General features: G+C 47.4%; 2 protein-coding genes across 2 annotated transcripts in view; one reads left to right on the top strand and one right to left on the bottom strand.

The window, feature by feature from the left end:
* DNAJC3 (DnaJ heat shock protein family (Hsp40) member C3) overlaps positions 1-2996 on the bottom strand; it is a 30703-nt gene extending 27707 nt beyond the window's left edge. Inside the window, exon 1 of the mRNA XM_068182475.1 lies at positions 2793-2996. Coding sequence (XP_068038576.1) covers positions 2793-2874 — 82 coding nt within the window. The 5' untranslated portion in view covers positions 2875-2996. The remainder of the gene's footprint in view (positions 1-2792) is intronic.
* Positions 2997-8567: 5571 nt separating this feature from the next.
* DZIP1 (DAZ interacting zinc finger protein 1) overlaps positions 8568-16104 on the top strand; it is a 37858-nt gene continuing 30321 nt past the window's right edge. The window contains exons 1-4 of the mRNA XM_068182459.1: positions 8568-8659; positions 10414-10568; positions 11835-11904; positions 11981-12475. Of these exons, the coding sequence (XP_068038560.1) occupies positions 11902-11904; positions 11981-12475 (498 nt within the window). The 5' untranslated portion in view covers positions 8568-8659; positions 10414-10568; positions 11835-11901. The remainder of the gene's footprint in view (positions 8660-10413; positions 10569-11834; positions 11905-11980; positions 12476-16104) is intronic.

Genomic DNA, 16104 nt, shown 5'->3' with positions numbered 1-16104 from the left:
ACAACAATCAGGTGTGAGGAAGATAAGCAGGTGTAGCTAACCTGTTTTTTCAGTTAAATACACTCACTTCAAATAAATTATAACTTCCTGGTAGGATTGGAGGATTTTTGTTTTATTAGGATAATTGGTGCTAATATGTAGGCACCTAAGTCTACAGACTTCAACCATATCCCTGTATTATCAGTCTCATCCACACTGCAAAGAACTCAAAGGCCTGCAACTTGAGAACAGTTTCAATATGTTACATTAGTCTACACTCCTGTTTTCCCCCCTGTAGAATTTCCACCTACTTTTTTCTAAATCTTGTTCTTAAGCTGAGTAACAAAATAATGAAAATAAACAGACTTAGTTCCTACTGTGTACCAAAACCAGGTGTTTCAACGACAAGGAAGCAGCATGCATGCCATTAACCTTAATTGCATTCATCTAAACCTTTCTTTTTCCTCCACAGAAGAACTTAATGATTGCCTTATCTTGTTAGGACACTGGGAGATCCTGCTTTTGTAACATTTTTTTATCAGAATGACCCTGAATCTTAAGTTTGCTGTTATTTTTCAACAGTTTGGTCTTTGCTTTAGATATATTTGCTAACATGATTTTCAAGAACTACAATGAATTAAGTAATATGTGGACAAGCACCAACAGTTTCAGAAGCAACACTTCTGAGGTTTACAAGGAGCCTCAGAGTATACAGTAGAGCCACGTGCAACTTCCACACATCAAGCATTCACTCCCTCCCCATTTGCAAAGGAAGTTGGTAAATACAGCAAAGACTAGCAGACAAAAAAGCCCCACCCTCAAGTAGCCTTTGCATTTGGGTCCAAGAAAAGAAACAAAAAAACCCTCCCAAACTTAGGGCGAAAAAAGGTGGGAGGAGGAAAAAAAACACTTAACGCTTGTGGACTGACAATAACTAACTGAGCTCTGTATACTCAGAGCCCATTTATTCTTCCCCATATTACATTTCCTTTCTTCTGCTATGAGGAAGGAAAGGGGGAAAATGAACAACACGTTTTTAGTCCTCCTCAGTCACCTCTTTTTGTTGTGATTAGTGTGGACAAACAGCAATGAAGAATTAATCTTCCCAAAAGATGATCTCCGCCAAATTCATCACAAATTGAAGTGAAGAGGAGGAATCAAAAATGATTTTTACATGGTGTATTTACCAGCCAGATATAAATAGTATTCACTGCCATCAACTGTGAGATACAAAGTTAATACAGAATGATCCTTCCAGATTCATGAATCAGATGACAAAAGGCAGACTTCTATTACCAAGACATCAAGATACAAATTTAAATGTGACTATGAACACCTCTGAGCTCAAAGACCAGTAATATTCGTGAGGGGAAAAAAAAAATCTAGATACTTAAATAACATAACCCCCCCAAAAATTCTCTAACTACACATTCTGAAAAATTAAATCATGAACTAAAAAGTTAGTGAATTCAGTAAATAAGATCCAGTACTACCACTTCTCAGTCTATTACTGTACTCTACATCTTCATTAACTGAAGTTTAGACAATATCCCCCAAATCAGGAAATGCGCTAAGCCCAAACAGCCATTAAACCACACACCTGAAATAGGATGGCAGCTCTAAATTAAGCATCCTCAGCAGGAGCACCACTGCCACAATCTAAGGGGGGGGGGGGGGGGGAAACCAGTATACTCTTACAAAAGTTACTATTTGTCTCCTAACACTGCTAGAACGCATATTAAAAAAAAAAAAAAGGCAAGTTGACACCACAGTATGTGATCTAATGCACGGCGTCTTTGGCACAGTATGTTCCTGTTGCCACCTGGCCAGCTGAAGTATTCTTTAATTTAGTGTAGCAACTGAATTTTTAATGTTAACCTCCATCCTCCTTAAGCCCACAACCTTTTCCTGACTACTGACAGCTTCAGCACCACTTCCATCTGCCACTGGCAGGTAAAGAATGCCCCTCGGGTGAAACCCTGACTGTAACCACCACTCTGCAACAGAGTTAGAAACTTAACAACGGCCTGTGAATAAAAGTTTGGCTACACAGGTGTTGCTGGCAGTGTACTATGAAAGTAAACAAGCTGCACAAAGCACAGATAAGCTGAACTTCAAATACTAATGGTGAGAGGTGAAAAAAAAAAATAAAACCAACAAAAAAAACCAACAGAAACCATAACAACAAAACACAAATAGAACAAATTCAACGCAACCATCAAAAGCCTCAGCGAATCTGTAAGTGTGGTACTAATACTGGCTGCGGCTGAGAAGGGCGACTGGAAAAGCCTTTGAACTTCGGAACTACACCAAATCCACACGGGAGTGCGAAACTGACGGCTAGCACAGAAGGGCCCGTGCTGTCACACAGCTGCACTCGAGCCCACCAGGGCACCCGAGGCCTCACAGGGGCTGGCGGCAGCCCCAGCCCGTCCTCGAGCAGGCCGGGGAGCGAGCCGGCTCCAAGCGCACCGCCCGGATCTCCCACTAGCCCCAACAGGTCACCGGCAGCGGCCGTGCCCTCGTTACGCACCCTTCGCCACAGCCCCGAGTGATGAGGTGGCAGCGCTGTACCTCCCTCCTCACACCCTTTCCCGAAACGTGCCCCGCTTCAAGACAACACGGGCCCGAGGAGGCGGGGGGGTGTGGGGTGTGCGCCCCGCCGCCATGGCGGACACCGCGCAGCCCCGACAGGAGGGACGGAGGGAGGGCGACCAGCCACCAGCCACCACGGCCGAGGGCCCAACCCCGACGGGCCGCGGCACAGTCTCCCTCGCAACGAACCCCCAACAAGGGACCCCGGCCCGGCTCACCCTGGTACTGCAGGTCGAGGAGCACGAGCAGGAAGGGCAGCGCGGAGCCCAGGCGCCCGGCGGAGGCAGCGGGGGACACCATCTCCTCCTCCTCCTCCTCCTCCGTCGCCGCCCCCCGTCCCGACAGTGGCGGCTCCGGGCCGGGCCCAACCGAGCGGCGGCTCCGGCTCCTCCGGGGAGGGTCGTGGGCGACGCTGATTGGCCGCGCCGCGCGCGCCCGCCCCTGCCTGGCGCGCGCCGCCGGACGTGAGGGAGCGGCGCGAGCGCGGCCGTCCCCTGCGCCTCGGCCCCGCCCCGGCGCGGCGCCTCACTGAACATGGCGGCGCGGCGCCTCACTGAACATGGCGGCGCGGCGCCTCACTGAACATGGCGGCGCGGCGCCTCACTGAACATGGCGGCGCGGCGCCTCACTGAACATGGCGGCGCGGCCGGCACGGGCCCTCGGCGGAGATGGCGGCGCCCCGCCCCGGGCCGCCCGCTGAAAGGCGCAGGGGGCGTGTGCCTGGCCGCGTCTGCGTTTCATCTCCTGCCTCTGCCCGCTCCCGCCCTGCTCGTCTTGACATCCCTTGAGTCAGAAGTTGTTAACGATTTGCCCAGAGAATTACAGAGCATGAAAATCGGATTGGGAAATACAGTCTTGCCTCACCACAGAAGCACAGAATATCCTGAGTTAGAAGGGATCCATTAGGATCTTTAAGTCCAACTCCTGGCCCTGCACAGGACACCCCAAAAGTCACACCATGTGCCTGAGAGCATTGTCCAAAGGCTTCTTGAGCTCTGCCAGCCTGGCGCCGTGACCTCTGCCCTGGGGAGCTGTTCCAGGGCCCAGCCACCCTCTGGGTGAAGAACCTTTTTCTAATATCCAGCCTAATCCTCCCCTGACACAACTCCAGGCCATTCCCTCAGTCCTGTCCCTGCTCAGCACAGAGAAGAGATCAGTGTCTGCCCTTTCTCTTCCCCTCATGAGATAATTGTAACTGCAGTGGGGTCTCCCCCCAGTCTCCTCTTCTCCAGACTGCACAGACCCAGTGACCTCAGTGATCCTTCATCCTCATGGCCCTCCTTTGGACACCCTCTAATAGCTTCATGTCTTCTCCTGAGTTGCTGCTGGTAACATATGGTAACATCAGAGGGCAGCAATTAGCAAGGAATGACTCTTGAAGCTACTCATTGCTTCAGAGACGGTGAACTCAATAAGGTGACATTTGGTAGAGACAGTTATAGCTGTGCAGGACCTGATAGATACAATTTCATTAATTATCTCGATTCCAAAACCACACTAACAAAAGTTTCCTGATCCAGGAAGAATATAGAAGCAATATAGCAGACTGAACTGAGCAGAATATGGAAGCAATATAGGAGACTGTTGTGTTGCATGCACACTCTAGTATGAAAATAAAGGAGGAGGTGAGAGAGGATAATAACACAGAGGTAGTAGTATTTTCAGGACAACTTCTTGTAATAGGTTTCTCAGTCCTTGTACCTCGTTTTTGTTCTCACCTATGTACATCTCTGTCAGAAACTTAGCTGTGATGGAGCTAAATGAAATAGTAGTGTACATCTGCTTAACATGGGATTCTTGTTTATGTAGGCTCATCTTTTGGGAATTTCACATTTGGATTGCTGTTCACATGAGAGTCCTATGGGGAAATTCCTTTATCTGAGTTCCTTAACAGTAAATGGAAATAGAAAGGCTTCTACAACCCACAGTTCAGCACAAGAACTTAATTTACATGCTGTAAACTTGCACTTGGAAAAGCTGATTTTTGTCATTGGTCTTGAAAGGGAGCGTGAGTGTCCAGTCTTGTCTAGAACAAGTAGTAAAATATTTAATTTATGAAAACATGCCCTTATTAAAACATGTATTTTATTTTTAGGGCATAGAATATGTTTCAATTAAAATGCTACTCTGAAAATAAAAAAGAAATGCTTCAAATATTGAGATACTGTTATTTTCCTGAAGTAAATAATTTTATTTTGAAAATATATGAAAAATGTTAACATTAATGAACTCTTTGTGTTTCTTGATTGAAGCAATTTCTGAAATTCAGTCTATTTGTATAACTAGTTTTGATTTCCCTGAAACTGGTTTTGATTTACCTAGCATTAATTACACATATTTTTTCCCAGCTCAACTCCAAATTTCAAACCTCTGTGATACCAGGAAGCTATTTTGTTTCTCTTGAATGTCTCTGATTTTACAAACTGTGAAAAATACCATTGACAAAGTGCTGTGCCATCACTGAAGGTGATTGTTCTTATTTTGTCTTCCAAAACACTGAACAAGCAAAGCTTGCACTTCCAAGCACTTTAACCAGAATTTAGAGCATGTCTGTGTGCAGCCTTACCTCTGCCTCCTCTAGCAGACAGCTCCATACTCTTCTTTCCTAAGTGGATGTTTCCATCTCTCAAGACATTATTCATTCAAGCCACTGGCAACGGAACACTTCTCATGCAGAATTTTACAAGTCCATGTAAGCCATTGGTCAGTGATGCCATCTAGCATCCTCTTTTACCCACCCAGCTGCAGGCTGTTATAGACACGTCAGTGAAAAAGTGCAGTGCAGTTGTTAGAAAAAAAACCCCCAAATATCTAATGTATGCCATTAAAAATTCATCTAGAGGTAGTTAAGTGTTAAAATCCAAGTACTTGCTTGTGTGACCTTTCTGTTGCTGCAATTGCATCAATGGTTTCAGTGTCTTTGCAGACATTTCTCTATAGTTAAGTTGAATTCCCTCCAAGTTTGGAAGAAAGGAAGATATATGAGCTGGCCATCTCAGTAAAATCCAGCTAGACTTGTTATGTGATGAGAAACTTTTAAGAGAAACTGTTTTATTTGAAGATAAAAAAGATTTAATTTGAAGAGTCTGAAGCACCCAAACTTGAAAATAAAATTTATTAAACTACACAGAGCAGCGTCTATTCAAACTGCTTAATTGTGGCTGGTGGTATTTGTTGGATTGAAGGAGATGACACAAAAGGGTCTGGAGAGTGGTTCATTCTACCTTTCTTTTAAATATTTTGTTTTCCTGTGATAAAAATACATAAATTATTTCCTCAGGTAAACTGAGTGATGGAAAGCTTGAACAAATGGAAGTATTTATTATAGGTATTTGTCACAGTTTAATCCCAGCCAGCAACTAAGCACCACACAGCCGCTCACTTGAGAATTGAAAAATGTGCCGTGGTGCGAACTGGCAGGAAGGAAAAGATTAAATAAACTAAGAATCTGGCTATCTGGCTATTAAATATCTATATGGCTAGAATCTGGCTATTAAATAACTAAGAATCTTGCACCATTCTGGTGAAGGCAGCTTTCCACCAGAGTTAATGATTACTTGCATGCGTCACTCTGAGAGCACTGTAGGAGAGAGGTTACTGAAGAGTCCATTTCCCAGTTCCCAAGACAGTTTTTCCACTGCCCTCTCAAATTAAAACGTCTTGTACCACATGTGTAGTCCTCCTCCACACCACAAAATACACCAATAACTTTTTCACTTACCACGTCGCATCAGTGCTCTGGGGGCACTGCCTGGCGTGGCTGTCCCTGCCCAGCCTCCCTCAGTGCCCAGTACCCCTGCTACTCAGAACATTTCCCAAATAGCCATTGCCGAGATGTCATCATATTTCACTCCACAATCAGAATACTCTCATTTTTCTGCTCTCCATTTGCAGGTACCCTCTATGAGCCTCACAAATACCTTGCAAATGCTCTTGGTCCTCTCCTAGTAAATCCACGCATGTTTTAGGAGAGTACTTTTGTCACCAAGGTATATAAGGGTAGAACTCAGCACTAATGTGGGTTAAAGAATACCCACCCTTGCCAAGTGAGCTGTACCACTTACAGCCTTACAGCTAATAATTAAAGATTAATCAAGCTCTGGACCAAATGAAGAGTAAAAGAATTAAAGGGTGAGAACCACCCCTTCAGCATAAAAATCTTGGTTATAGCTCTCATCCAAGGCCTGCTTGTGTATTTCATATTAAACAGATACTAGAATAAGCAACCAAAATCCACATTTCTGCACACTTCATATACAACTCCCCTCATCAACTGAAGAGCATTTCCAGCATTTTTGCACACAGTTAGCATTTACTTTGATATAAAAACCACTTTCATAGCAAGAGAGATCCTTAGAAGGCATGCTGAACAGACTCTGGTGTTGCCATTAGGACATTCTAAGGGCATGGGGTATAAAATTTCTTGGGCACCCAAAGGCCTGCACTTGTTCATCTTGCTCTCTGAGTGCTCCAACTATTCACATATTCACAACTATTCGTCAACTTGTATTGCATATTTGCCTCTAGGCCTGACCCATAGAGGCTGTGACTGTCACACTGCAGGTTTTCAAAGTCTTCTCTTAATTGAGGTTTACCACACTAAAGCCTCAATAAAGCATCTTCTTCTGACAATACCCGCTTTAGTAGCCCAACAGATGCAGATCTACAGAAGCAAAAGTTATTAGTACTGAAGACTGGATGTCCACATTTGATATACGTTCAGGTTTTCCTTCAGACTAGCCTGATCCTCTGGATTGAACACACATTAGTGACTGAAGCATGCTGAGGTACCCTTGGAGCATCAAAAACTTAAGCACCTAAATGATTACCTCTTTTTTAAAGCTGGTGTTCACAGCATATGTGCCTACATCTACACTGTCGCAACAGAATTTCATGGTTCAGTAAGGTAAGTTGGTGTCTCAGTACTTTGGAAAACACAGTGGTATATCCCTGGCCAAATGGAATTCCTAAATGAAGATTAGGTGTTGTAAATGTCTAATGATTACTTCCATCACTGATTTTGCCAGCATCATTTATATTAAATACAAACTGTTTGAAATTTTCCTTGTGGCCACAAAGGCTGCAAAGCATTTATAATGGAAAAAGACAATTCAAAACACTTACAGGGAAGAGGAATCAGAAGGATTTGAGGTAATCTGTAGCTGTTGGAATTATTCTATCTGCATGATACAATGCATATTTTCATTGAAAATAACAACTTCATCTGACATTACTTCTTTTAAGATACCTGCAGGAAAGCATACTCCCAACCTTATCCTGGTACTGGAACATGGTGTTTTCCTGCAAACATCAGAAAACTCTCATGGAAGCTCCTCACCTTCTCCCGCTGGAGATTATCACTACGTTCTCGGTCCCTCGGGCTTCCCTCCAGCTCGGCAGGCAGGCGAGTCTCTGCAGACCTACAAACCCCTTTCCAGCTCGGTGGGCAGGCAGGACGCTGCAGATCCCGAGACTCCGCTTCTGCTCGGCGGGCAGATGGGATCCTGCAGCTCCTCGAGCCGTCCCATCCATCTCGGTGGGCAGGCGGGCTCCTGCCCCCACCCCAGCGCTGCCCTGCCGCGCCGCCCGCCTCGCGTCGGCGGGGACTCCCCATCGCGCTGAGAAGTTCGCTGCTCCACAGGTTTGAACGTGTCGTGTGCGGTGACTGCGTGGCAAAACGTGCCTTGAATTTCCAAAGGCAGCCTTTCCAAAGCTTGTTGTAACTTCCCTTGCATTTTACAAGAAGGGAGAGAAAAGGCTTCTCGGTCGGAGAGGCTCGGGACCGGACTAAGACAAAGGACATCCCGCCTGGGCATCAGCATCTGCCGGGCCGGTTTTCAAGCAGTGAGAGTCGACGAGCAGCGGGGCAGCCCCCGCCTGCCCCGGCCACCGACCCCTCCGCAGCCACCACCCGCGAGCGGCCTCGGGGCAGCGGGGCCGGCGCGGGACGGGCCCGGCGGAGGCCGGGGGGCGCAGCCGCCGCCCGCCGAGGCTCCGCCGGTAACGGCCGGGGCGGGAGCGGCCGCAGCCCCGCCGCCCCTCCGCGCCCCTCCGCCCGCCAAGACCCGCGGAGCTGCAGCCGGAGGTGAGCGCAGGGGTCTCCCTTTCTCCCCCCCACCCCGGGCGCAGGAGGGTGGCGGGAGGCAGAGGCCGGAGGGGTCTCTCCCCTGGGGCAGGCGGGAGGGAGTGGCGAGGCGGCCGCGCTCCGAAAGGGAGCCGGAGGTTTTGGCAGGCAGATGGAGCCCGGCTCAGGGCCTCCCGCAGGCCCGGCCGTGCTCGGCCGCCTCCCGAAGCGCCGGGTCCGGGTCTGGCCCGCGGACACCGCCGCGGGGAAGCGCCGCTTTGCCCCCGTGCCGCCCGTCCGGAGAGGAGGGGCGGCCGGGGGAGCAGGCGGTGCCACCCTCGACCAGGCCTCGCGGGTGGGTGATGACCTAAATTCCTCATGGGCACAGCTCCCAGAATAGAGTAAATCCAGCAGACAGAAAAGGGAAAAAAGATCGAAAAGGGCCGCCTCCGTCCGTCCGTGCTTTTTCCGTCTCCATCGAGATGCCAGGGCGGTTTGTTCGTCTCCTCAACTTCGTGGTGGCCCTCCCATCCCTGGCAGTGTTCAAGGCCGGGGTGCATGGGCCTATGAGTGACCTGGTCTACTAGAAGGTGACCCTGCCCATAGCAGCTGGTTGGAACTAGATGGTCTTTAAGGTGCATTCCAACAAGGACCATTATATGATGCATAGATGATGTACCACTGCAAGGTCACGTCCAGTTAAAGCAGGTTTAGGTGGAGCAGCATGCAAATCTGTATGGATATTCCTGACTAGATATATTGGTTGAGGAGAATAAGCTGTCCTCAGGCATGGTTTACTTTGCTGGCTTTAAATAATGTTTGGTTATTTTTTTCTAATTAATTTCAGGCTTCTTCTGCTTGACACACAAAGTTGTAGCTTTCAAAATTTACATGGTTTTTATGTAAAGAAATTTCTCCTATGTCAAATAGGTGGAGCACATATCGGGCTTACATCTTTGGGAGTTAGATTTCATTGTGTGTAATATGGCAGATCTATATTTGATATACATCAAAAAAAGTTAAATAGATTTCTTTGAAGATTTGCTGTAGACTCTGTTCATGGGAAAGGAGGTGGCAAAAATGTCATTCTTGCAGAAGAAGACTGCAATGTTGCAAACATCACACAGTATCTTTTCTAAATTAAAAACAAGTGGCGTGGTAAGTGATGGAAGGCTCTAAATGGAACTCAGCCTTGAGTATAAGTGTGACCAGCAGGCTTAAGGTTCAAGGTCCAAAAAGCAACAACCAACATAGAAATCTACATAAAACTAAGAGCCTGTAATTTGTGAGGGTGCTCATGTTGGTGCACGTAGCAACATTGCTGGTATTTTTGTGGAAGTAGTTCTATTTTGTGATTACTGGTAGACATGTTACTGTTTATATTGGAGAGGGCAATGTTAAAAGTGCAGATGAGAGATGAGGTTCATTACAAGTTCCTAGGAGGTGAATGGAGGGAAATACTAAGGGGGAGTATGAACTATGTGTTGGAGCTGAAAGGGGACAGAGGAGGCCTAACATGGTTAGGATCTACATGGTCTGTGAGAAGCTGAGGGAGCTGGGCTTATTTAGTGTGGTGAAGAGAAGGAAAAGAGATACTCTAGTAGTGGCCTGCTGTTACTTGAACAATTGTGGCAAAAATATTCAAACCATTTTTTAATCTTGGTAATAGCAGATACTTGGTGAGACATTAAGAAAAATGTTTTCATCAGGAGAGCAGACATACAGCAGGTTGTACTGGGAGGTCATGGATTGTCTGTTCATCTTAAATGCCACAGGTGATGTGAACTAGTGTGCGGCAGAAATTTGGACTGGACGATGATCACCAGAGGTCCCTTGAGAACATCTCTGTGAGTCCGTAATGCATGATGTAGAGGAATCTATAGAATGGAGTGTATGATCGGATATATATTGTGTGACTGTTCTTGGAGAGGTATGTATCTAGGAATGACCAAGAGGATGAGAAACTAAAATATGTGTGGAAGGGACTGAAAAGTTAGGGAAATATAAATGTGGAACATGGCAATAAGGCAGACATAGCTAGGGGACTGAAATATTAAGAAATGGTAACAGGAAGAGCTGGTTTTTGGAGAAGAGTGGAATAGGGTGATTTTGTATGGTAGAGGAGAAAGATGCTGCTGCTTAGAAACAGTGTTTGAAGCAACTGAGCAGGAGCAAGGGAAACACCATAATGGGGAGCACTGGGGATTGAGGTGGGGCAGGAATATAGGCAGAAGTTGTTGGTTGCGTTGAAGAAAAGTATTTATGCATGGGTGGTAAAGTAGGTGATGCATGCAAGGCACGAGGGGCTGAAGTGTTTGGGATCAGTAGTATGAGACAGGAACGACAGATGTGGTGAGGTTGTAGGGTTGTATGGTTGCAGGAGTGGGTCTGGTGTGTGCTGATACCGGGCAGAGGTGTGTTGATTTGATGAGTGACGAGAACGTGTGGAAGTGGCGTGCAAAGTGTGTGACTGTGTTAAGGTAAGGACGGTGTTTGAAAGCACCCGGCAGGAGGTTGGTGTGTGGGCATTGGGAGGGGTATGGAGTTGCAGTGGAGAGACTGCACAGAGCTACCAGCTAAGGCACATGAGGGTGCAGCAGTGTGAAGATGTGCAGAGAAACGACGTATGTATGAATGCTGATGGTAGGGAGGTAGCAGGTGTTGTCACATCTGGGAGAAAGTTGAGTAGGCGTGGCTGGAGAAGGGCACAGGACAGCACAGGGGTAGAGGAGTGTAAGTCATGGCAGAGTGAGAAAGGTTGGAGTCAGGAGCAGCACGGAGGAGACACAGGATGGGGATGCACCTTGATGCAGTGAACGTGCGAGCAGGGTGGTATGTGCAGACTTTAAAGAAGCGAAGGGAATGTGGAGAGAGAAAGCGTATGCTGTGTAGCTGTGTTAAGGATGTCTAAACATAAGAGCGGAGCCGAGGATACGTTTGTTGATGCGAGTAGCGTGTGAAGATGGTAAAGGATGCGCTGCGGTGCGCGGAGCAGCGGGAGCACCGGGACCTGCGGGAGAGAGCCCCTTTGCGCGGCGCTGTCAGGAGGCTGTGGAGGCGTCGCGGGAGGAGGATGCCGGGAGGGAGAAGGACGGGATTTGTGCCGAGCGCGGAGCCGAAGGGCCGTGGGGCGGGGAGCGGCGGGGCGGGCGGGAGGCGGCACAGCCCGGCGTCACTGCCGCCTCCCCTCGCGCAGGCCGGGGCTGCTATAGCGACGCGGAGGACGCCGGCGCCGTGCGGAGCCGCAGGGACGGAGCCCGGACATGGTGAGAGCCGGGACGGGCGGGCGGGCGGCGGGGCGGAGAGTGCCGGCCCGGGCTGAGCCGTGTCTCTCTCCCGCAGCCCTTCTCCCAGCGCACCTACCACCCGCCGGCGGCCGGGCCCGCCGCGGGGCCGGCGGCGTTTCCCGCGTTCCAGTTCCGCGGGCGGCAAGAGAACCCGGACTGGCGGCGGCTGAGCACCGTGGACGTGGAGCGGGTGTCGCGGGAGGGGGACGTGGCGGCCCTGCAGACGCACCTGGAACATGTCACCTTCTGCAGCGCCGAGCGGGAGTGCTGCCCGCACTGCCAGGGCCCCGCGGACCCGCTGCTGCTGAAGCTGCTGCGCCTGGCGCAGCTCTCTACCGAGTACCTGCTGCACTCCCAGGAGTACCTCAGCGCCCAGCTCGGCAGCCTGGAGGAGGCCCTGAGAGAGACACAGGCCCAGCGTGACCAGCTGGGCAAGGAATTGGCCCAGCGCTCACAGGAGATCCAGGGGCTTAAGGAGGAGTGCCGGCGGAGGAAGAAGATGATCAGCACCCAGCAGATGATGCTGGAAGCACGATCCAGCTACCACCAGGTGAGAGGAGAGGGCCTGGTAGCCCAGTCACCCGCACCTTGTCAGCTCTGGGCCTGCTGGACTGGGCGGCAGCGCAGCCCCGCTCTGCTGGGGTGTAGTTGCTTGCTGGGTGAAAGGCTGGAACTGCAAGGACCAGTGACCTTGCCAAAGGAAGTGCATTGCTGGCACTTGTTTTCCTTCTGTGTTTCAGGGACTCTTAGGAGAGTGCTACATCAACTTTAACAAATCCTCTTTTTACTAACAGGTGCTCTTTACTCTTGGATTCGCTTTAGATTCATCTGAAATGTCAGATACACACACAGAGAAAACCTGTGATAAACATGTTACTACTTTGTTGTGTTGCTGTCTTTCCTTGTCTGCCAACTGTGTGGTCAGAAAACACACAGGGCAAATGCATCAGAACTGATGCTGAGCAGTAATGTACTGTCTGCGAGAAGTCACTGTCCTGCACTGATGTTCTCCAGGCACAAAGTTTCTGCTTGCGTGTGTGACTCAGAGGTGACTCAGGCAAGATGGTAAAGAGCTTCAGTGAGTTAGCTCAGCTCTGATTCCACAACAATCTGTTCCTAAAGGGTTTTCCTTAAGAATCTTAATATACAACTGTTCTGACAGTGTCATGGCACTCTGTTTATATTGGGAGGGTTTTTTTGTCTCACTGCAACAGTGTGCTAGTTTGATCTAAGTATTTTTCAGCATCAGCATTTTCAGGTTTCAGGAATGCAAATTTTGGCTTCAAATGTAATCTGAAGTCTAAAGGGTACACTGGACACAGACATGACATGATTTCAGGCTAGCTCTATATGTTTAAAGTTACAGGCAAAGTTCAATATTTAAGACATCAGCTAAGTTGGCTCAAGTGTTTCTGTAAGGGAAAAGATACCTTATGCCCCAAGAATAGAACTATACATGAGGCAAGGTTCATGCATTCAAGTGTTAGTCTCAAGGACAAGGTGCTGATATGCTATTATTAAAAAAAAACCTTTATGCAACTGACAAAGTAGTTTGTCCTGTGTTGCAAAAGAATACTGATTGCATGTGTCATTTTATGTGTAAACTTAAATAATTCTCATACTGTGATAGCCAAATATTATCAGATTTTCCAGAAATATTTGTAGTGTGTATCTGTCTCTGTGGAAGCTGAAAAACATGGTAGCGAACTTGTCTCATTGCTAATCTGTTCAATGGCATTTGCAGTAAAACAGAGACGGAAATATATTTCCCATTTGTAATTTGACTTCTTATAAAGTAAACTAATGATCTCTCCTTTCATTCTTCTATTTATTTTCTCTAGAAGTTACTTAAGTTCATATGAGAAAAATTAGTTCAGGGAATGATGTTGAACAATACCTGAAGTTCCTACAGTGTTTTCAGGATTCTGAGTTTGAATGCCAGAATAAATTAAACTCTTCCCAGTGTTTGTAAATGCAGGGTAGCAGTGTGATCAGTAAACAATAGCTCTGTGATATTTATCTGTGCCATGATCTTCGTAGCCAGATAATAGGGGCTTTTCTGGGTGTTCCTGAGAGGATAGTTCAGATTCCATCCCCTCAAAAGTCTTGGATGTTTTGCAAATAAGCCCATTACTTGTTTACAAATAAGCCTTTTTTACCGGAGGTGCACTTTACAGCTAATGTAAACATTTTGGAATTCAGATGTAATGCCTTTAATCCAAGATCAATATAAGTTAACGCATGAAATGCTACTATAAAACGGTACTGATACCTACAAGTCATACATTTAAGTCTCATTGGTCAGTACCTTCATGTGAGTAATACAAATTTAATTTTAAATAATATTTTTCACTTTTTTGATACTTTGTTCAGGAATCTTACATTCTCATCTACAATGTGGGCATAAAGTGCATGTTGTAGTTCATACTGAAAAGTAAGTGCAAGAAAAGTGTTGCATAATTCAAAACCTAAATATTCCCTATGCTAATCCTGTCTCCTACAGTAAGAGCTTTCTTTCACTATCAGCAAGTCAAACTGTCCTGAAGTTTGTGCTTGAATGGACAACATTATTTCACAGCCAATTTAGTTCTGCAAATCATGTGCAATCTGTTACACTGTACGCTCCCTCTTGGTTGGCACTAATGCTTTGTTGCCATATTATATCACTTTATTTTGGTTTTATATTAGGTCTTGCATTTGCTCAACAAAATTTGTCTTAATTATTCATGGCTTTACTGTTTGCTGAAAAGTGTATTTTATAGGATACCTGACTAGCCTGAACCTTCCCTGTCACAGCTTGAGGCTAAGTCCTCTTGTCCTGTCATTTCTTGCCTGGGAGAAGAGGCTGACCCTGTGTAATCATACCCTCCTTTCAGGCAGTTGTAAAGAGTGATAAGATCTGAGCATCCTTTTCTGCAGGCTGAACACCTCCAGCCCCCTCAGCGGCTCCTGGCAGGTCTTACCCTTCAAACCTTTCTGTTGCATCCTGGGTGTAACGTGAAGCCGCACCTTTCACCAGTTCCACTGCCCTTCTCTGGACATGCTCCAGCAGCTCAATGTCCTTCTTGTAGTGAGGGGCCCAGAACTGGACACAGGATTTGAGGTATGGCCTCACCAAGGCTGAGTACAGAGGGACAATCAGTGCTCTGGTCCTGCTGGCCACACTGCTGCTGATACAAGCCAGGATGACACTGGCCTTCTTGGCCACCTGGGCACACATTGGCTCATGTTCAGCAGCTGTTGACCAACACCCCGTGGTCCTTTTCCACTGAGCAGCTTTGTAGACACTGCCTCAAACCTGTAATGCTGCAGGGGGTTTTGTGGCTGAAGTGAAGGACCTGGTGCTTCGTCTTGCTGTACCTCATACAGCTGGCCTCTGTCCATCAATCCATCCTATCCAGATCCTTCTGCAGATCCTTCCTAACCTCCATCAGATCAACATTCCTGTTCAGTTGGTGTTGTCTGCAAATTTACTTAGGGTGCACTCAATCCCCTCATCCAAATCATCAATAAATGTATTAAACTGGGCTGTCACCAACACTGATCCCTGGGGACATGACAGTGACCAGATGCCAACTGGATGCAACACCACCACTCTCTGGGCTGGGACGTCCAGCCAGTTCTTAACCCAGAGAAGAGTGCTCCTGTCCAAGCCATGAACTGCCAGCTTTTCTAGGAGAATGCTGTGGTAGATGTTGCTGAAGACTTTGCTGAAGTTCAGTAGGCAATATCCACAGTCTTTCCACCACCCACTAGGCAGGTCACCTGGTAATAAAAGGATCAGGTCAGTCAGGCAGGACCTACCTTTCCTAAACCCATGCTGGCTGCATCTGATTGCTTGGTTGTCCTGTATGTGATCACACTGAAGATGACCTGTTCCAGAGCATTGCCAGGCACTGAGGTTGGGCTGACAGGCCTGTAGCTCCCCAGATCCTCCTTCTGGCACTGATTATGGTGACAAGATCTTGAACCTGTTAAGCTGGTTTCTTACTACCATATCACACTGATAAGTAAAAATTACTTTTTTAAATGTCTGTGGTTTGTTAAAATGTATTTATTTGAAAAAAAGTATGAGATAGAGGTAATGAATGACCCTAAAGTGATGAGGGGCCCTCATGCATAGTCTTAAAGTATGTTACAGGGTTTGTAGATGCGGCTTCTGTTCTTGTACTACCCATC

Source organism: Anomalospiza imberbis, chromosome 2, assembly GCF_031753505.1.
Source record: "Anomalospiza imberbis isolate Cuckoo-Finch-1a 21T00152 chromosome 2, ASM3175350v1, whole genome shotgun sequence".
In the NCBI taxonomy this organism is placed as follows: Eukaryota; Metazoa; Chordata; class Aves; order Passeriformes; family Viduidae; genus Anomalospiza; species Anomalospiza imberbis.
Note: the sequence above shows the minus strand (reverse complement) of the source record. Positions and strands in the feature narration are given on the sequence as shown.